This window comes from Haliotis asinina, chromosome 9 (assembly GCF_037392515.1).
Source record: "Haliotis asinina isolate JCU_RB_2024 chromosome 9, JCU_Hal_asi_v2, whole genome shotgun sequence".
Lineage (NCBI taxonomy): Eukaryota > Metazoa > Mollusca > Gastropoda > Lepetellida > Haliotidae > Haliotis > Haliotis asinina.
In genome coordinates, this window is record NC_090288.1 from 41,639,319 (window position 1) to 41,655,524 (window position 16,206).

The 16,206-nt window shown below is 41.8% G+C and overlaps 2 protein-coding genes across 3 annotated transcripts in view; one reads left to right on the forward strand and one right to left on the reverse strand.

Annotated features, from left to right (window-relative positions):
* Positions 1-2,435: 2,435 nt before the first annotated feature.
* LOC137296882 (uncharacterized) lies at positions 2,436-5,357 on the reverse strand. 2 transcript variants are annotated; one of them, XM_067828766.1, is made up of 3 exons: positions 5,031-5,357; positions 3,850-4,020; positions 2,436-2,831 (listed from the first exon to the last, which is right to left on the reverse strand). In XM_067828766.1, the coding sequence occupies exons 1-3, from the start codon at positions 5,338-5,340 to the stop codon at positions 2,620-2,622; spliced, it is 693 nt and encodes a 230-aa protein (XP_067684867.1). In that variant the 5' UTR covers positions 5,341-5,357; the 3' UTR covers positions 2,436-2,619. The 2 variants fall into 2 exon arrangements, with proteins under 2 accessions (XP_067684867.1, XP_067684866.1); XM_067828765.1 differs by having other exon boundaries at positions 2,436-2,846.
* Positions 5,358-13,641: 8,284 nt separating this feature from the next.
* Positions 13,642-16,206, forward strand: part of LOC137297404 (glutamine--tRNA ligase-like) — a 77,956-nt gene continuing 75,391 nt past the window's right edge. The window contains exons 1-2 of the mRNA XM_067829406.1: positions 13,642-13,765; positions 15,842-15,998. Coding sequence (XP_067685507.1) covers positions 13,652-13,765; positions 15,842-15,998 — 271 coding nt within the window. The 5' untranslated portion in view covers positions 13,642-13,651. The remainder of the gene's footprint in view (positions 13,766-15,841; positions 15,999-16,206) is intronic.

The following is a 16,206-nucleotide window of genomic DNA, read 5'->3' on the forward strand; positions in this document are numbered from 1 at the left end:
ATTCAGGATGTGGTTTCTAATTATACAACTCCGATATTGTTAACTCTTGGCATTCACAAAAACACTTACAAACTGTACGAGTGATCCAGTCCTTTTCCTTGTTTCAGTGAACTATATTACAGTATACATACATGTTTCTACTGTGAATACGATGGGCCCATGGACACGTTATTAACATGGATCACAATTTTTCGCGGAAACCCGCAAATCAATCGATTTTGAAATACGTCAAAATTCTGAGAGAAACTATTTTGGGGGTGAGGTCCCGCTTATCAACGCCATGTACCCACATCTGTGTCTCTTGGACTATCAAATTTCAGAATTTCACCGTAACTTCGTTACATATATTGTGGCGCCCCCCAGCTGATTTTCAGCTGAAATCACTTTCACCTGTTGTCATCCCTGTATTACATAGATGCTTAACTTGTGAGAAGGTCCATTCGTTGTGGTGTTTTAACTGTATTTATTAGTAATGTCTTAAATAATATACAAACATCAAACATTAAAAAGAAATTCGGAAACACCGATCCCAATAAATAACATCGTCTAAGCGCTATGATCGGTTTGTGAAAACAGACCCAGGTCACTCTTCTGTCTGTAATAAATAATGTGTTTCCAAAGTGACAGAAGGCAGCGAAATAAACAAGTAGCAACATACGGTGTACATTCGGTGTTGAACGATATACACTCTTCAAAAATGCATAGCTGGTTTTGTTGTCGTGAAACTGGGACAAAATAATACAGATATTCTATTTCTTTCCAAAACGTCATCTTTGTGTGTCTGTAAACAGCTTCAGCGCCATAACGCCTCGTTTCACCCGTTTTAGGAGGGAAACAAATCACCTAGCAATTAAGCAGAAGAGCATGCGGTGTCGATCACTGTGAAAAGGCAAACGTTATGTACAATTTTGTCATTCGATTTTGCCTGGAACACAGGAAATCATCATGCCACGACTGAGTGCCGCCAGTCGTATCATCGCCGTACTCGCCGTACGTCGCCGTAAGCTGGAGAGTCGTAGTCTGCAGTCACCCGACATTACACTTTCTTCAGAACAACATATCTCGTCTTTGGGATCGTTTTCTGCAGATCAGTTCCACTAAGATCGCCCAAGAAGGTGCCGTCCACGAGTGACCACCAAAGCTGAAGACCGTTATATCCGGGCTGCCCACTTGCGTCATCGTCTTGTCACAACCATGGAGACTGCACAACGTATCCCTGGCTTGAGACGAATTTCCGACCAAACTGCCAGGAAGCAATTGCGTGAAGTGGGGATTCGACCAAGAGGGCCAGTTGTCGCCCCTGTTTTGAGAGACTTTCGTCAGCGCGATCGCTTGCGGTGGTGTTGTAGAATCTGGAAGTGGAACTTTAGAAACTAGAAGCTAGTCTGGTTGAGTAATGAGTCAGAATTCCTTCACCGGTGAGATTGAATACAGCGTGTTTACCGTCGGAGAAATGAACGCTTTGCTCATATTTGCATTCGACAGGTCGACAGATTCGGTGAGAGTAGTGTCCTGGTGTGGGCTGGGATCTTCAACTCACACAGATCTGATTTAGTGCTTGTCAGGGAAATTTACTCGTCACACGCTTCCGATTATGGACCGGAAGTGGGAGTTGTTCCAGCATGTCAACACACCTCACGGTCCGCTACCTTGCCAATTCTAACGTCAGTGTCTTGCCATGGCCTTCCCGATCACCAGATCTACACCCGACAGAACATGTATAGGATAAACTTGATCGACATGTTCGTCAGCATCAAAGCACGCATGAAGCATTTCCACAACTGGTAATCGTATGGTAGGAAAAGTGGGGAAGAATTACGCAAGAGCGACTGCGTCGATTTATCCAGTCTATACGAAGACAGTGCCGAGTAATTGTTGCCAGTGATGGCCAAACACAGTGTTGAAAAATTGATTCCATCTTGTGGACTCAAGTGAATAGAAACACAAAAATAAAGGCCGCTTTTGTGTTAATGAACTCTTTGTCTGTGTGAATCTCCACCCTTTTACCATTAATATTATATGAAATAATTTTCTTTGAATTAACGCAATAATTTTAAAAAATGGCTGATGCGTATATATGCACGTGTTGCCTGTGAATAAGAGAGGTTCGTGGTCGTGTCATTTAGCATAACACATCCACGCTTAACTCATTTGCTGTGGTGTTTTCGCTGGTTTTATTAGTAATGTCTTTTAAACAATCTACACAGACACACAACACTAATACAATATCTGGAAACACCGCTCCAAATAAACGGAACACGAGTCATAAACGTTAGGTCATGCGAGACTCCACTGTACTTATAATATAATATAATATAATATAATATAATATAATATAATATAATATAATATAATTGAAATAATGGCTTCTTTCCACATTTACATCCAAAGTCAGTGACGTACACAAGCATCCACCTCATAGAGTGTACATTCGGTGCTGCTCGTGTGACTTTATATTTAACCGCGCCATTAAATAAATGTGTGTTTTTTTAATTGAGAATGATCAAGATGTAGCTAATTGTGATTACAGCACAAGAATCATGTAAGGTGTTTTCTGTCATCAGCTACGCCTAGATTTCACACGTCATTGTCTTGACATCATCCTTGTCCCATGCATCTTCAGGAGATTTCGCACACAAACATGGCAAGAACGTCGCATGTGGACGCCCTCAGCAGGAAAGAGGCTGGCCGGGTGACAATGCACCCCTCGTTGGCCGTGAACGTCTCGCTTTGGCTCCACAATACCTCCCTTCCATTGTCCCACTGGAACTTGGCTGTGCCATTTATCACCTTCTGTGTTGCTCCCAGAAAGTAATCTCCGTAGATGGAATCTGTAAAATGGAATACTTTAGTGGTGTTAATTAAAGACACGAAAACCGACATTTGTCGAATGCGTAGGGTTAGAAGAGTAGATTAACAACGGTTCTCTGATATGAACGTAGTTGACAGAATTAACACAAGGACGCCAGAAATGAGCATCATACCAATGACAGAGAATCAGTGAAGAAGAAGAGAAGATACTTGATCAACTATATTGTTGATTGGTCTTTTCTATTGGTTCTATATAAAATTTACATGACCGTTTAGTTTTCATTCTCTTCCGTATGCATATCCAATTTTGTATTATTTCATAAACCGACATTGGCGCAATGTGTAAATCCCATTTCCGGTATCCCCTCCGTGATACTGGAATATTGCTAAAAGCGGCGTAAAACCATACTCACTCACTCAGTCAGTGACCAGTGATAGGTCGTCAGTATGACTAAAATTACTACTTTTCAACTACAATTGATAACAAATGTGTGTCCGTCTGTCTTATTGGTCACGGCGTCAAATATGCCCTCAGAGGACTTACAAGTAGGGCTTAGTTATGATCAGTCCGTGCGATGTACTATCCCAAGAATGAATCACTTTGTATAAGAGTAAGATATAGATTGTATCAGCACACCTTAGATTTGAAATCACTTCGTATTTTCTCCATCAAGCTGACACGCTTTGAGGTTATCATCATCATCACCATCATCACATCGTCGTGGTCGTCGTCACCATAACCATCATCGTCACCATCATCAGATCACTATTACCATCATCACCATCACATCATCATCATCATCGTCGTCGTCGTCATCATCACCATCGTGATCGTCGTCGTCATCATCACCATCATCACCAAAACACAAAGAACACCCTCATCATCACCACCACAGCAAGTACCACATTCATCAACATAACCGTAACCGCCGTCGTCGTCATCGATAAATTAAAATCATGGTGAAAATATGAGCACAGTATACTATATGCACTCAGGTTCCGTTATGGGAATATGTTATTAAACGAGAAGTCGTTTACTTGTAAAGTGCTTCTGGAGCGTGTCCTTCTTGTAGTCGGTATCCATGAGGTAGAGGTGCCCACTGTCCCGCCAGCACTGGTAGTTGGCCTGGTCGTGGGATGTGGAGGTGGTGTACACCTTGAGACACACCTCCTGATCCTCCGACAGCGTGTAGTCCGAGGGGCAGTTTACTGTGCACAGACACATGAAGTGTATAGTACCGTTAGCTACCTATTGTACCAAAAACATTGGGTTCCTCCATTGCGGACTATGCGAAACATACTAGTGACCCTACAGGTCACACAACATCAAATGTTTTCCCATGGACTTCTATAGTAACTTTGTATTTTTTGGTAACTATCACACTTCTATCAGTAGCCATTCCGTGGGTACAGTCAGACCTTTAAACTACAGTAAAACACAACTTTTGGCCAACTCGTGCTGCTCATTTTCCAATCGTAGGAAGCGGAAAACATCAACCCCAGTTTCGCTCCAAACGTCACCTGCTTGGTTTACACACATAAGCATAAGTCATGGAGATAAAAATGACAGCACTAAATACTTAAAATTGTAGTTAGTTTGTATTTGGACGAATGACAGTTTGCAGCCACGCGGTAGTTCACCATCTCTACTGAGATGATTTTTGATTGGATCGAACGCAAATTCAGAGAACATGTATTTACAAAACCCAACATCTCTATATACATTCTTTATGGATAACAACTTCTTCTAGTGTTTGACAACGGTATATGAATCCATACTGAAACGACGCATCAAGTACAGTAAAATAAGTTATCCATAAAGAATCTTACTTTCTTGTGACTCGCCATACTTGTAAAATGAACATCAAACAGATCATCTTTCTGTACACACAGTGACCCCTCAGAATATCAGCAAATGAACCAGCCGTCGTTACACTTCAGTGCACACCCACCCACTTTGACTGTGTTCGGTCTCCCGAGGGCTTCGTTTCGAGTCAAGTAAGTCCAAGTACAAAATATTGCACTTTTGAATCTCGATTTACGCTTATAATTTCGTTTATATTTTTACAAGCAGCAATGTATATTATATATCAATGACTTACATTACTGATGATTGTGTTTTAATTATGTTTGATTTTTTGGTTGCATGTGACCTTTAAAGAACTGAACCAAGTTGTTTTTCATCACTTTTTAATATCAGAAGGTCATTTGTATCTTACCTATACGTTTCCTATAATGTCGAAGTCCTGTAAAGCTGTTACCGTTGACCATGGCGTCGTATTCCCTGTGCACAAACAAGTAACAGGAATGTACATCCCTGGCATAGGCGAACCCCGTGCAGTACCTTGTACAGAGGCACTTCTTGGCACACTTGAGCCGACGGTCTAGCTTGTGGAACTTAAAGGCGTCATGATACAGGTGATTGATCTGTTTGTTTCGACTCCAGTACCCCACTTGAACGTCGGAACTTCTAGCAGTGGACCATTCCACCAAGAACACCGACAAAACTGTAACTCCCAGCCAAGTCATCTCCGGCAGTGTTTCCTTTTTAACAGCTACTGGTAAACGTCACTCCAGAAACTTAGCACAATGCATTGAACAGCTATGGAAACGGTCTTTTGGCGAAATGAACTCTTTTAATCAATTATTTTGATTGAAGTGCAAAAACGATGTAGCCTCTAATATCCTAGGTTGACATAAAATCAGTTGTGTGGATGTAACAAGAGCACGGAATTACAAATCAAAGACATCAACGAAACAGGCAATCGATACAGCCTAATGAACGGGGCGAAATGTTTGTTTGGGGCGTCAAACCTGACCGTGATGTACAGCAATAGCTAATCCCTTGATTAGAGGTTTGATTAAACTTGAAAGAAGAGACGCTTTACAAACACCAGCCATACCTGTGGTTAATTATATCTTCAATTACCCTCCACGGTCTTCTCTGCAGTTTATAGTGTAGTTTTTGTTCGGGGAAATGTACCGTGTGTGTGACTGGGAGAGGAATCGGCATGATTCATCATAACTTAAAGCGGAAATGATAGCGCATAAACAGCCCATACGTACGTTACTTTACATGTGGACACAGAACGTCGCGATGCCATTCAGAACGATGGCGTTCTTCATTTATACAGTTCAGAGTTGAAAATTTGATACCCTTAACTTTTCACCTCCATATATATCACTTCTAAATGCCCTTCAAAAACTGTCCGGTTTCTATTTTTTTAATAACTGCCTATATGCATTTGTATTTCAAAATTTAGACATTGTCATTATTCAACTAGAAGTCCTGGATAAGCTATACCGCTAAAGGGAAAGATGTGAGTGTTTGTATGTGCCAATGTTCCGTGGCAATATAGAACTTAACGCGCCAATACAGTCCCGATCTACTAGGTCACCCGTGCCAATACAGTCCCACCCTACTAGGTTGACCGTACCAATACAGTCCCACCCTACTAGGTCGACCGTGCCAATACAGTCCCACCCTAATACGTCCACCGTGCCCAATACAGTCCCACCCTACTAGGTTGACCGTACCAATACAGTCCCACCCTACTAGGTCGACCGTGCCCAATACAGTCCCACCATACTATGTTGACCGTGTCAATACAGTCCCACCCTACTAGGTTGACCGTGCCAATACAGTCCCACCCTACGAGGTCGACCGTGCCCAATACAGTCCCACCATACTATGTTGACCGTGTCAATACAGTCTAACCCTACTAGTTCGACCGTGCCCAATACAGTCCCATCCTACTAGGTTGACCGTACCAATACAGTCCCACCCTACTAGGTCGACCGTGCCCAGTACAGTCCGGTTCCTACTAGGTCGACCGTGCCAATACAGTCCCACCCTACTAGGTCGACCGTGCTCAATACAGTCCAAACTACTAGGTGGACCGTGCCCAATACAGTCCCACCATACTATGTTGACCGTGTCAATACAGTTCCACCCTACTAGGTCGACCGTGCCCATTACAGTCCCACCCTACTAGGTTGACCGTACCAATACAGTCCCACCCTACGAGGTCGACCGTGCCCAATACAGTCCCACCATACTATGTTGACCGTGTCAATACAGTCTAACCCTACTAGTTCGACCGTGCCCAATACAGTCCCACCCTACTAGGTTGACCGTACCAATACAGTCCCACCCTACTAGGTCGACCGTGCCCAGTACAGTCCGGTTCCTACTAGGTCGACCGTGCCAATACAGTCCCACCCTACTAGGTCGACCGTGCCCAGTACAGTCCGGTTCCTACTAGGTCGACCGTGCCAATACAGTCCCACTCTACTAGGTGGACCGTGCCAATACAGCCCCACCGTAACATGTCGACCTTGGCCAATACAGTCCCACCCTACCAGGTGGACCGTACCAATACAGTCCCACTCTACTAGGTCGACCGTGCCCAGTACAGTCCGGTTCCTACTAGGTTGACCGTGCCAATACAGTCCCACCCTACTAGGTCGACCGTGCTAATACAGTCCCGACCCTACTAGGTTGACCGTGCCAATACAGTCCCACCCTACGAGGTCGACCGTGCCCAATACAGTCCCACCATACTATGTTGACCGTGTCAATACAGTCTAACCCTACTAGTTCGACCGTGCCCAATACAGTCCCATCCTACTAGGTTGACCGTACCAATACAGTCCCACCCTACTAGGTCGACCGTGCCCAGTACAGTCCGGTTCCTACTAGGTCGACCGTGCCAATACAGTCCCACCCTACTAGGTCGACCGTGCTCAATACAGTCCAAACTACTAGGTGGACCGTGCCCAATACAGTCCCACCATACTATGTTGACCGTGTCAATACAGTTCCACCCTACTAGGTCGACCGTGCCCATTACAGTCCCACCCTACTAGGTTGACCGTACCAATACAGTCCCACCCTACGAGGTCGACCGTGCCCAATACAGTCCCACCATACTATGTTGACCGTGTCAATACAGTCTAACCCTACTAGTTCGACCGTGCCCAATACAGTCCCACCCTACTAGGTTGACCGTACCAATACAGTCCCACCCTACTAGGTCGACCGTGCCCAGTACAGTCCGGTTCCTACTAGGTCGACCGTGCCAATACAGTCCCACCCTACTAGGTCGACCGTGCCCAGTACAGTCCGGTTCCTACTAGGTCGACCGAGCCAATACAGTCCCACTCTACTAGGTGGACCGTGCCAATACAGCCCCACCGTAACATGTCGACCTTGGCCAATACAGTCCCACCCTACCAGGTGGACCGTACCAATACAGTCCCACTCTACTAGGTCGACCGTGCCCAGTACAGTCCGGTTCCTACTAGGTTGACCGTGCCAATACAGTCCCACCCTACTAGGTCGACCGTGCTAATACAGTCCCGACCCTACTAGGTCGACCGTGTCCAATACAGTCTCACCCTACTAGGTCGACCGTGCCCAGTACGGTCCCACCATTCTAGGTTGAATACTGTCCTATCTGAAGTCATTATGTATCAGTACTTGTCGTTGCACAACATCAATATTCCCCATCTGTTCATCAGATGGCTTGTAAACTTATATTAGCCATCTGCCTCTAACTTATCCTACCTTACATTACTCTACTATTAGGAAGTACATGTAAATGTACAAGCTTTGTACATTATACATAGGACATTCCTTGATTGTAAATTGACAATAAATTGGCAAGAATTTAAGATTTCGAATACTCAGAAAACGATTGGCGAGTATTTAATGTATTAGCGCATACAAGCACTTGTAGTTCTGACTTAAATGGCTGCAGGATAGGAGTATTGATATCGTATTCTTTCTGTAAGCTGCTACTTATTCAACATGAATACAGGAATCATCCATTTGCCGTTTTTTAATAAAGAATTTGAAATATTAGAATACAAGGTTTGTTATTGCGATCCGGTAATAAAAATTTGGAAAGGTGTAGGAAAATTGTTCGAAACAGCTCAAATTTACATTAATTTCAAAATTTCAAAGATAATGCTCGGAATCAGAGGGAGAAATGTCAATGCTAAGCACGCCGTTGTCCTACCCGTGAAAGACATTATTTATTTTAAAAAACAGTCAAAAATGAACATTCCTATTTTGGGGAACAGTATGTCCGATTATGCAATACTACGACATTACACAATATATTTATTTAGTTTCTGGTGTAAACGACATTTTTGTTATATCCTGGTCATCATCAGTTATACTATACTGGACAAAATAATTTAGGGATATTGGTTTTTTTTATGACTGATATCGTATCAGTATTTCAATGAATAAATTCATAATTACTCATAATTAAAAAAATTTACAAATATCCCTAACTATTTTTGTCCAGTCTCTGTATTTCATGTACTTCAAATATGTCAAACGTGCAGTAAACTTGGACAAAGTGCTGTGACGATGCGTCTCAGTCCACCCAGCTGTCAATTGGGTACCTCGTTAGAATGAGAGAGCCACAATAAACTCGGTGCGCCTAGTGGCAGCAAGAATTGTATACTCCCCCAGGGAGTTGAGATTGAAATAGGATGTGCTGTTGAGACTGACATCCTGTGATCGAGGGAAAAATACCAGCGCCTTGAGCATGCACTAGTGCGTGGATATGTGCGCTATATAAATATCCTATATCTATATCTATACTACCGACAAGAAATAAGGGAACTAATGAAATAATAGCGAATTTGAAACTGCTTTAAATATCCACTAAATCAATTTTAGGCGTCAAGTTCAATATCTGGTGTGTCCACCATGTTGGGCAACACATTCACGGCACCTTGATGGCATGCTGTTAATCAATTTCCGGATGGTTGCCCGTGGTATTGCCCGCCATTCCTCTTGGAGAGCTGCACCAAGCTGGGCCAGGTTGGCGGGTCCTGGGTCCCTGGCGTACACCCTTCGACCAAGAACGTCCCAGAGATGTTCAATTGGGGACAGGTCTGGGGACTTAGAGGGCCAGTCCAATGTCTGGATACCTTCTTGTCGGAGATAAGCGGAGACAATTTGGGCCCGATGTGGTTAGCATTATCATCTTGGAATACAAAATTTCGGCCGATAACTCTAGTCAATGGAGCCACAACAGGGCGCAATATTTGGTCAACGTATCGCTGACCAGTCATGGCTCCGTTAATGATGACCAAATCTGATCGTCTGTCATGTGTAATCCCACCCCACACCATGACATTACCACCTCCATATCGATCATGGTCAAGAATTGCTGCTCTGGCATATCGCTCCCCTCTCCGACGCCAACAACGTTTTCTGCCATCTGTGAATCGTAGGCAAAACCTTGACTCATCAGAGAACATGGTGTAACGCCAGTGGCGCATAGCCCGTCCCTGATGCTGCCTAGCCCATGCCAATCTTTGGCGCTTATGGTGAGCTGAAAGGGTGACACCCTTAACAGGCCGTCTTGCTTTCAGACGAGCTTGATAGAGTCGGTTTTTAACGGTTGAGGTTGAAATGCGTCTTCCAGTGAGTGGGCGGAATTCTCTATTGATGGCAGGGGCCGATTTAAACCTATCGCGTAGAGCAATTAACGTAATGAGACGATCCTGTCGTGGTGTCGTTGATTTTGGTCTACCACGCCCAGGTCTCGTTGCAACCCCACCCGTTTGACGGTACTTATCTCACAGGCGTGAAATTACACTTTTTGATTTACCCATCTGCCGGGCAACTTCACATAATGATATCCCCCCTCTATCATCCCCACAATTCTCCATTTTGTTGCTTCACCGAGATACTGCCTCGGAGTCATTTCTGCCAGTAAGTGTCAATCTCTATTGCATTAGTGATTGCGACTTCTCCAGTACATTTACAGGAGTTAACTTCTGTATGCACGTGTAGCACGTGCTGGGCATGCATTATGCGAAATTCCATTGTCATTGGATGTTGCGTTTGGGAGATACGCCACGATAACGGACCCTGTCACAGTCAAAGTCATCTACATTCAATTTCTTGGTTCCCTTATTTTCTGTCGGTAGTATATATCTATATCTATCAAATTGTGTGTGTAGATACTATTGTAAACGGCAAGCCGAACTGTAAATTTGCAAGAGTGAAAATTTTGAAAATAATACTAATAATAAAAGAACACCCACAAAAAACCACAAACTCTCTCTAATCCACATGACCCCGTTATACATTTGGTTGGTCTGATGTTTTCATTACACCCTGACGTGAAATGAATGTTTAGTTTGATCATGAACCGATATGGTGTTAGATTATGATTCATCGATATCATTTTGATCCTTACGTATCGGGATATCTATCATTCAGAGACACTACCGACAGCGTCCGTAATTACACCCTCTGGACTTTCATGCTGTGGATCCATGGATTGTCGGGTCCAGATCCTATTATTATTGTTTGCAGATCGCTACCGTACAGTTAGAATATAGATGAGTGCGGCATAAAACTAAACTCACCGAAAGACTGCATGTGAGTCCGTATTTATCAGATTTCTCTGATCATTCTTAACGGATCTCTCAATATTTTCTTTAGGAGTAAATTCTGATTCCAGGAATGTGTATAGCCATCGCCGATGACTGATAGAAATTGACAAAACTGCTGTTGTGACCTAATGCAACTCAATAATCTCTTGGTTCAGCACAGAAATTCGGCTCGAGGGAGTTCCATTTTTGACGACAGGCAGATACAAGGTTACTACGGAATGAGATTTTTTACATTTGAGTAGATCACAGAAAAGAACTCGATCACTGTGCCACTCACTGTGGTGTAAGCTTGCACACATTCCGAAGCTTGGGCATTTTACTTCAGGTTTAAAGTGATATTTGTGTCACTGTCTGTGTCTGGTTTCTGCTTACTGACATCTTTACGAAGTTGATACCGGGTCCAAGTAACAGCCAAACAAACAACTCGGTAATGGTAAATTCTAACCGGAATGTCTTCAAAGTAATCAGCAAAAAGCAAGGAGATCGCAATATTTAATATGGCCGGGACACAATGCGTATGTATTGATCAATATTATAATAAGGTACACTGAACAGCAAAAGAAACGCAACATAAACACGAACTCTTACTTTTATGAGATTTCATTTTTTAACTTGTGTTTCTTTTACTGTTCAGTATAGTTATGTTCATACTGGTGCAAGTTTGTGTTTGTGCAGATGAACGTCTTCATTCTATCCACATCTAGGTGACGCGAACTTTGCCAATTTAAAGCTTTAATCAACGCACGCCATGTATAAATCATCCATTACACATTAGTTGCATTTTTCGTTCCGTTTTCATTTCTTTTTTAAATTTGTGATAAGGCGTATGTCATAATCGTAGATAAAACTGTTATCCTTTGTGAACGATGCGGGTGAGTGATGTACTTACATACACACGAACATTATCTGTGCACAGCCTGAATCAAAGGGCAGTTTGAAAATATTATAATAGTTGCACCAAAGGAAACTAGAATGAAACTAGAATTAGCTTGAATTACTGTGGTGACACGTGGACAACAAAATATATCTTCAGACATTGTAAAGAGTAAGTAAGTTTTGCTTCCCGTCACACTCAGCAATATTCCAACTATATGGCGTCCGTCAGTAAATAATCCGGTCTGGACCAGACAATCCAGGGATCAACAACATGAGCATAAATCTACGCAATTGGGATACGCTGATATATGCCAACCCCGACAGCGAGCCTGACCCACGGACATGGTAAGATGACATCCATGCTGATACTGCAGATCAATTAGGTAGTAGTTTCCCGGGCAAAGCAGTTTCAATTAGGAGAAAGTATCATGAGATTAAAAACAACATAAAAAGTCTTAAGCTTTGATTAACAAAAAAGGGGAGAAGTCAAGGTCATGCTCATTCGGTCCAAATTTGTTATTAATGTTTTCTTTTTTAATGACAACTCTTGAATGGATATTTAGCATTTCATTCGTACTTCAGAAAAATATATTGTATATGATATTTGAAAAAAAAATATTAAAAAAACGTGAACGTTGTGGACATTTGTATATGTGCAAGGTTCCTGACACTACAATAGTTTGCGTTATGGGAACTGAATCGTCCCATAGTTTGCTTTGAAAGGGTTCCCTCCCATAGGTGAGAGAATCTCAACGATCCTCCCTTCTAATAGCATGATCTTCACTATATCCTTTGAATGAGTGAATTTTGTTTTACGCTTCTTTTGGTAATATTCTAGCATTATAATGGCGGGTACACCAGAAATGGGAGTCACACATTGTGGCCATGTGGGGAATCGAACCCGGGTCTCCAGCGTGACGAGAGGACGCTTTGACCACAAGGCTACCCCACTGCACCACGTAATTAAAAAATCCCAATAGGTTAGTTAAACCTAAAACAATAAAATAAAAGGAGGTTCTAGTAAACTTTGTCTTGACTTTGTTTTGACTTTGTCTTGACTCTGTGTTAGCTTACACCACGGACTCATTTAAGGTTAGTAGGAAGCTTCAGTAGGTTAATTAAGGAAAGAAAAGAAGTCAAAACATTGTCACTTCTTGCCTCACTTGTCATAAGATGAAAGCTGTGGGTGACCTTTTCACATGGACATTTTAAAGACAAAAGGGCAAAATATGCATTTCTGAGGGAGTGCATCCATCTCTGTGTGCAGTTTCGTTTTAATAATCTACAATCTGTGTTTTTATTCTCCGTCAGCCGGACTGGCCCGGGTTATTACATTTTCGGTCAGGTGCTTGCTCCACCAGGAATATTTACATTCCATAATCTACATATATTTGTATTGATATTTGTATTGATGTAATTGTGGCCTTAAAATGGTTAATCGGTAGAGAGGTAAAGTCATGTAAATGACCAAGATGGTTGGCCGTTTTCTTGGTATAACCCGGAAGTCCAACTTTTACGTAGTACCACTGGCAACATGGCTGCGAACCTCGTGGATCTGTTTGTTGGCATCGGCTTGAGTGAACAAAAAGCGAAAGAAACGCTAAAAAATGAACAACTGACACAAAACCTAAAACACATCATTGACCAGGTATAATTGAGCTATTTCCGTGAATGCGTGATGATTTATGGTCCGCAGTAAACATTCACCTGTCACTTTCGTTTATACCTGGATGATGAAATCTTTGACGTTTGTTTGTCAGCATATTGATATTAGCGATAGCATCACTTTAAAAAGGAAATACAAGCAATAATGACGACAAAGTACCTGCAAGCTCTCTGATTATAATGCATTGATACTTACTTAACATAGTGATATTTCAGCTATTTATGATATATTATTTAAGTTACACATTTTCTGACACACTTTCAAAGTTTTTGAAATGCTACTTTAGCATGTAGCATGTAAGTCTGAATAGACAATGCACTTCGGCAGCACCACCAGACACACTATTAACTGCATCACATGTGGCTGAAAGGATTTTGTTGGCATAGCATTATTATTTCTATTCTGTATCTGGGAACAAAATATTAAATAAGCACTGCCTCTTGGTTAACTTGTATACAGATACATTGTAACTGCTACTCTATATATTAGGATAATTTTGTCATATCCCTTAAAAACTATGAAACACTGAAAGTGAAAGTAGAGACCTGAACAAATTTGTAATCACTCCAACCAATGTAACATGTTATATTTTGGATTTCACTTTTCCAGTAAAGTTCAGACTCTAGTACTTTTCTTGGGTTGAGACCCATCCACATGATGCAGGATTTGAACCCACAGCCACTCAGTCAGGCACCTAATCACCAGGACACAAACTCGGCTGTCTAACCCACTCATCTACCATGGATTCCACACTTGAATCAAATTCTTTAACACCTGCCATACATAATTGTCATTTAAGTAGCTGCCCTCCTCAAACAGACTGTCATTTCTATCTAGTCCTAAAATGACTGTTTTGTTCATTCACAAATACAAAGATTAATGTTATTTTCTTTCCAGGTTGTTAAACAATGTATAGGCTGGCTCTTGTTAATTTTCTGTGTTATGATCACATCTCATATACCAAATCAAAGACCTTGTACCTCAAATGTACTGTAGTAAGATTGTATCATTTCACTCCAAGAGTACAGTCCATCCTAGCACTCATTCAAGTATTTACTGTACTGATATCAGTGATCTTTCAAATGCTTGCATCATGCAGGTTACTATTTGGGTTATCAGCTGACACCAATGTATGTCATGGTCATGCTGGACCGGTGGTCATGCTGGATTATCTAACATAACCAGGCATGATGAAACATGTGTTAATGTGTATATATACTTGAGGAAAGCTCTCAGTTACTCTTCAGGACGTGGAGAATTTTCACCAGCTTGTTTGAAACAGCAGAAGTATTTTCTGAATTGGAATCTCTATTAATATTACTGCTTCACAAATATGCCAAGAGGACAGAGAAATATGTTGCTGACCAACCAGCTCATTGAACAGGTTGTACTTAGTGTTGACCGATGACCTTCTTTGGTTTATTTTGTTGTGTGAAATGTGTTGGTATTTTCCGGATGTGTTGACGAATCATTGATATTTACATGACTTGACTGTGTCAAAGTGACATTGTCCTATGTTTGTGTTGAACTAATTCTCAGTACCTCTCTTTGTATGTCAAATTCTTGCTGAATATCTTGTAACAGGCTTTAGCAAGAAAGACACAAAGGGATATTTTGTAATAATATTAGATATTTCAGACTGAATTTCAATCCCTGTTAGACAGAAAAAAGGGAATATGTTATAATAATTTATTTTTATACATTGTTATATATTTCAGACTGAATTTCAATCCCTGTTATATTTTGTTAGCATACACAATTTTCATTCATGGATAATTATGTTCTTCATTAATGTTGTGATACAATATGTTTGTAGTTTAGGTAGTCTTAAGTTTTCATATCTATTTAATCGTTTCACTGTCATGATGGGGCGGCTGGTGACCTGGTAATTAAAGGCTTTCTTCTTCATGCCGAAAACCCAAATTCGATTCCCCACATGCGTGCAGTGTGTAAAGCCAACCATGATATTGCAATAGTATTGTTAAATGTGTCATAAAACTAACCTCACTGTCACTCACTGTCATGAAGCTATGTTGACGAGTGTCATGTATATTTCAGGCTGAGAAGTATGCCCCCGGTCAGGTCGCTAACAAGGAGGTAGGCAAGCTGCTGTACAGCCTTGCAACCAAACTGAAGGCTCAGATCAAGAACCATCAGTCCATGCTTGTGGAATATGTGGCCAAGAAAAAGATTGCATCTGAGGCACAGCTAACTGGTAAGATATGGAGCGGGATTCATGATGTGATTTTGTCTCTAACAGGATCATTGTTACTCAGCACTTGGTGGTTTGAAGAGGATATAATTTTCAGTAATCACTGTTTTTTGTCCTTGTTTTAATCTGATTTACTTTTGTGCCACATATTGAACCTCCTCTGATGGTTTCTTCACACCATGCTTGTTGTAAAACTAAGGCGACAAATGGG

Coding starts and splice junctions, on each gene's coding strand:
- LOC137296882 (XM_067828765.1), bottom strand. CDS start 5,340: ATGACTTGGCTGGGAGTTACAGTTTTGTCGGTGTTCTTGGTGGAATGG. Junction 4,021..5,030: donor ACATTATAGGAAACGTATAG/GTAAGATACAAA, acceptor GTCTGTGCACAG/TAAACTGCCCCTCGGACTAC. Junction 2,847..3,849: donor GCTCCAGAAGCACTTTACAA/GTAAACGACTTC, acceptor ACACCACTAAAG/TATTCCATTTTACAGATTCC.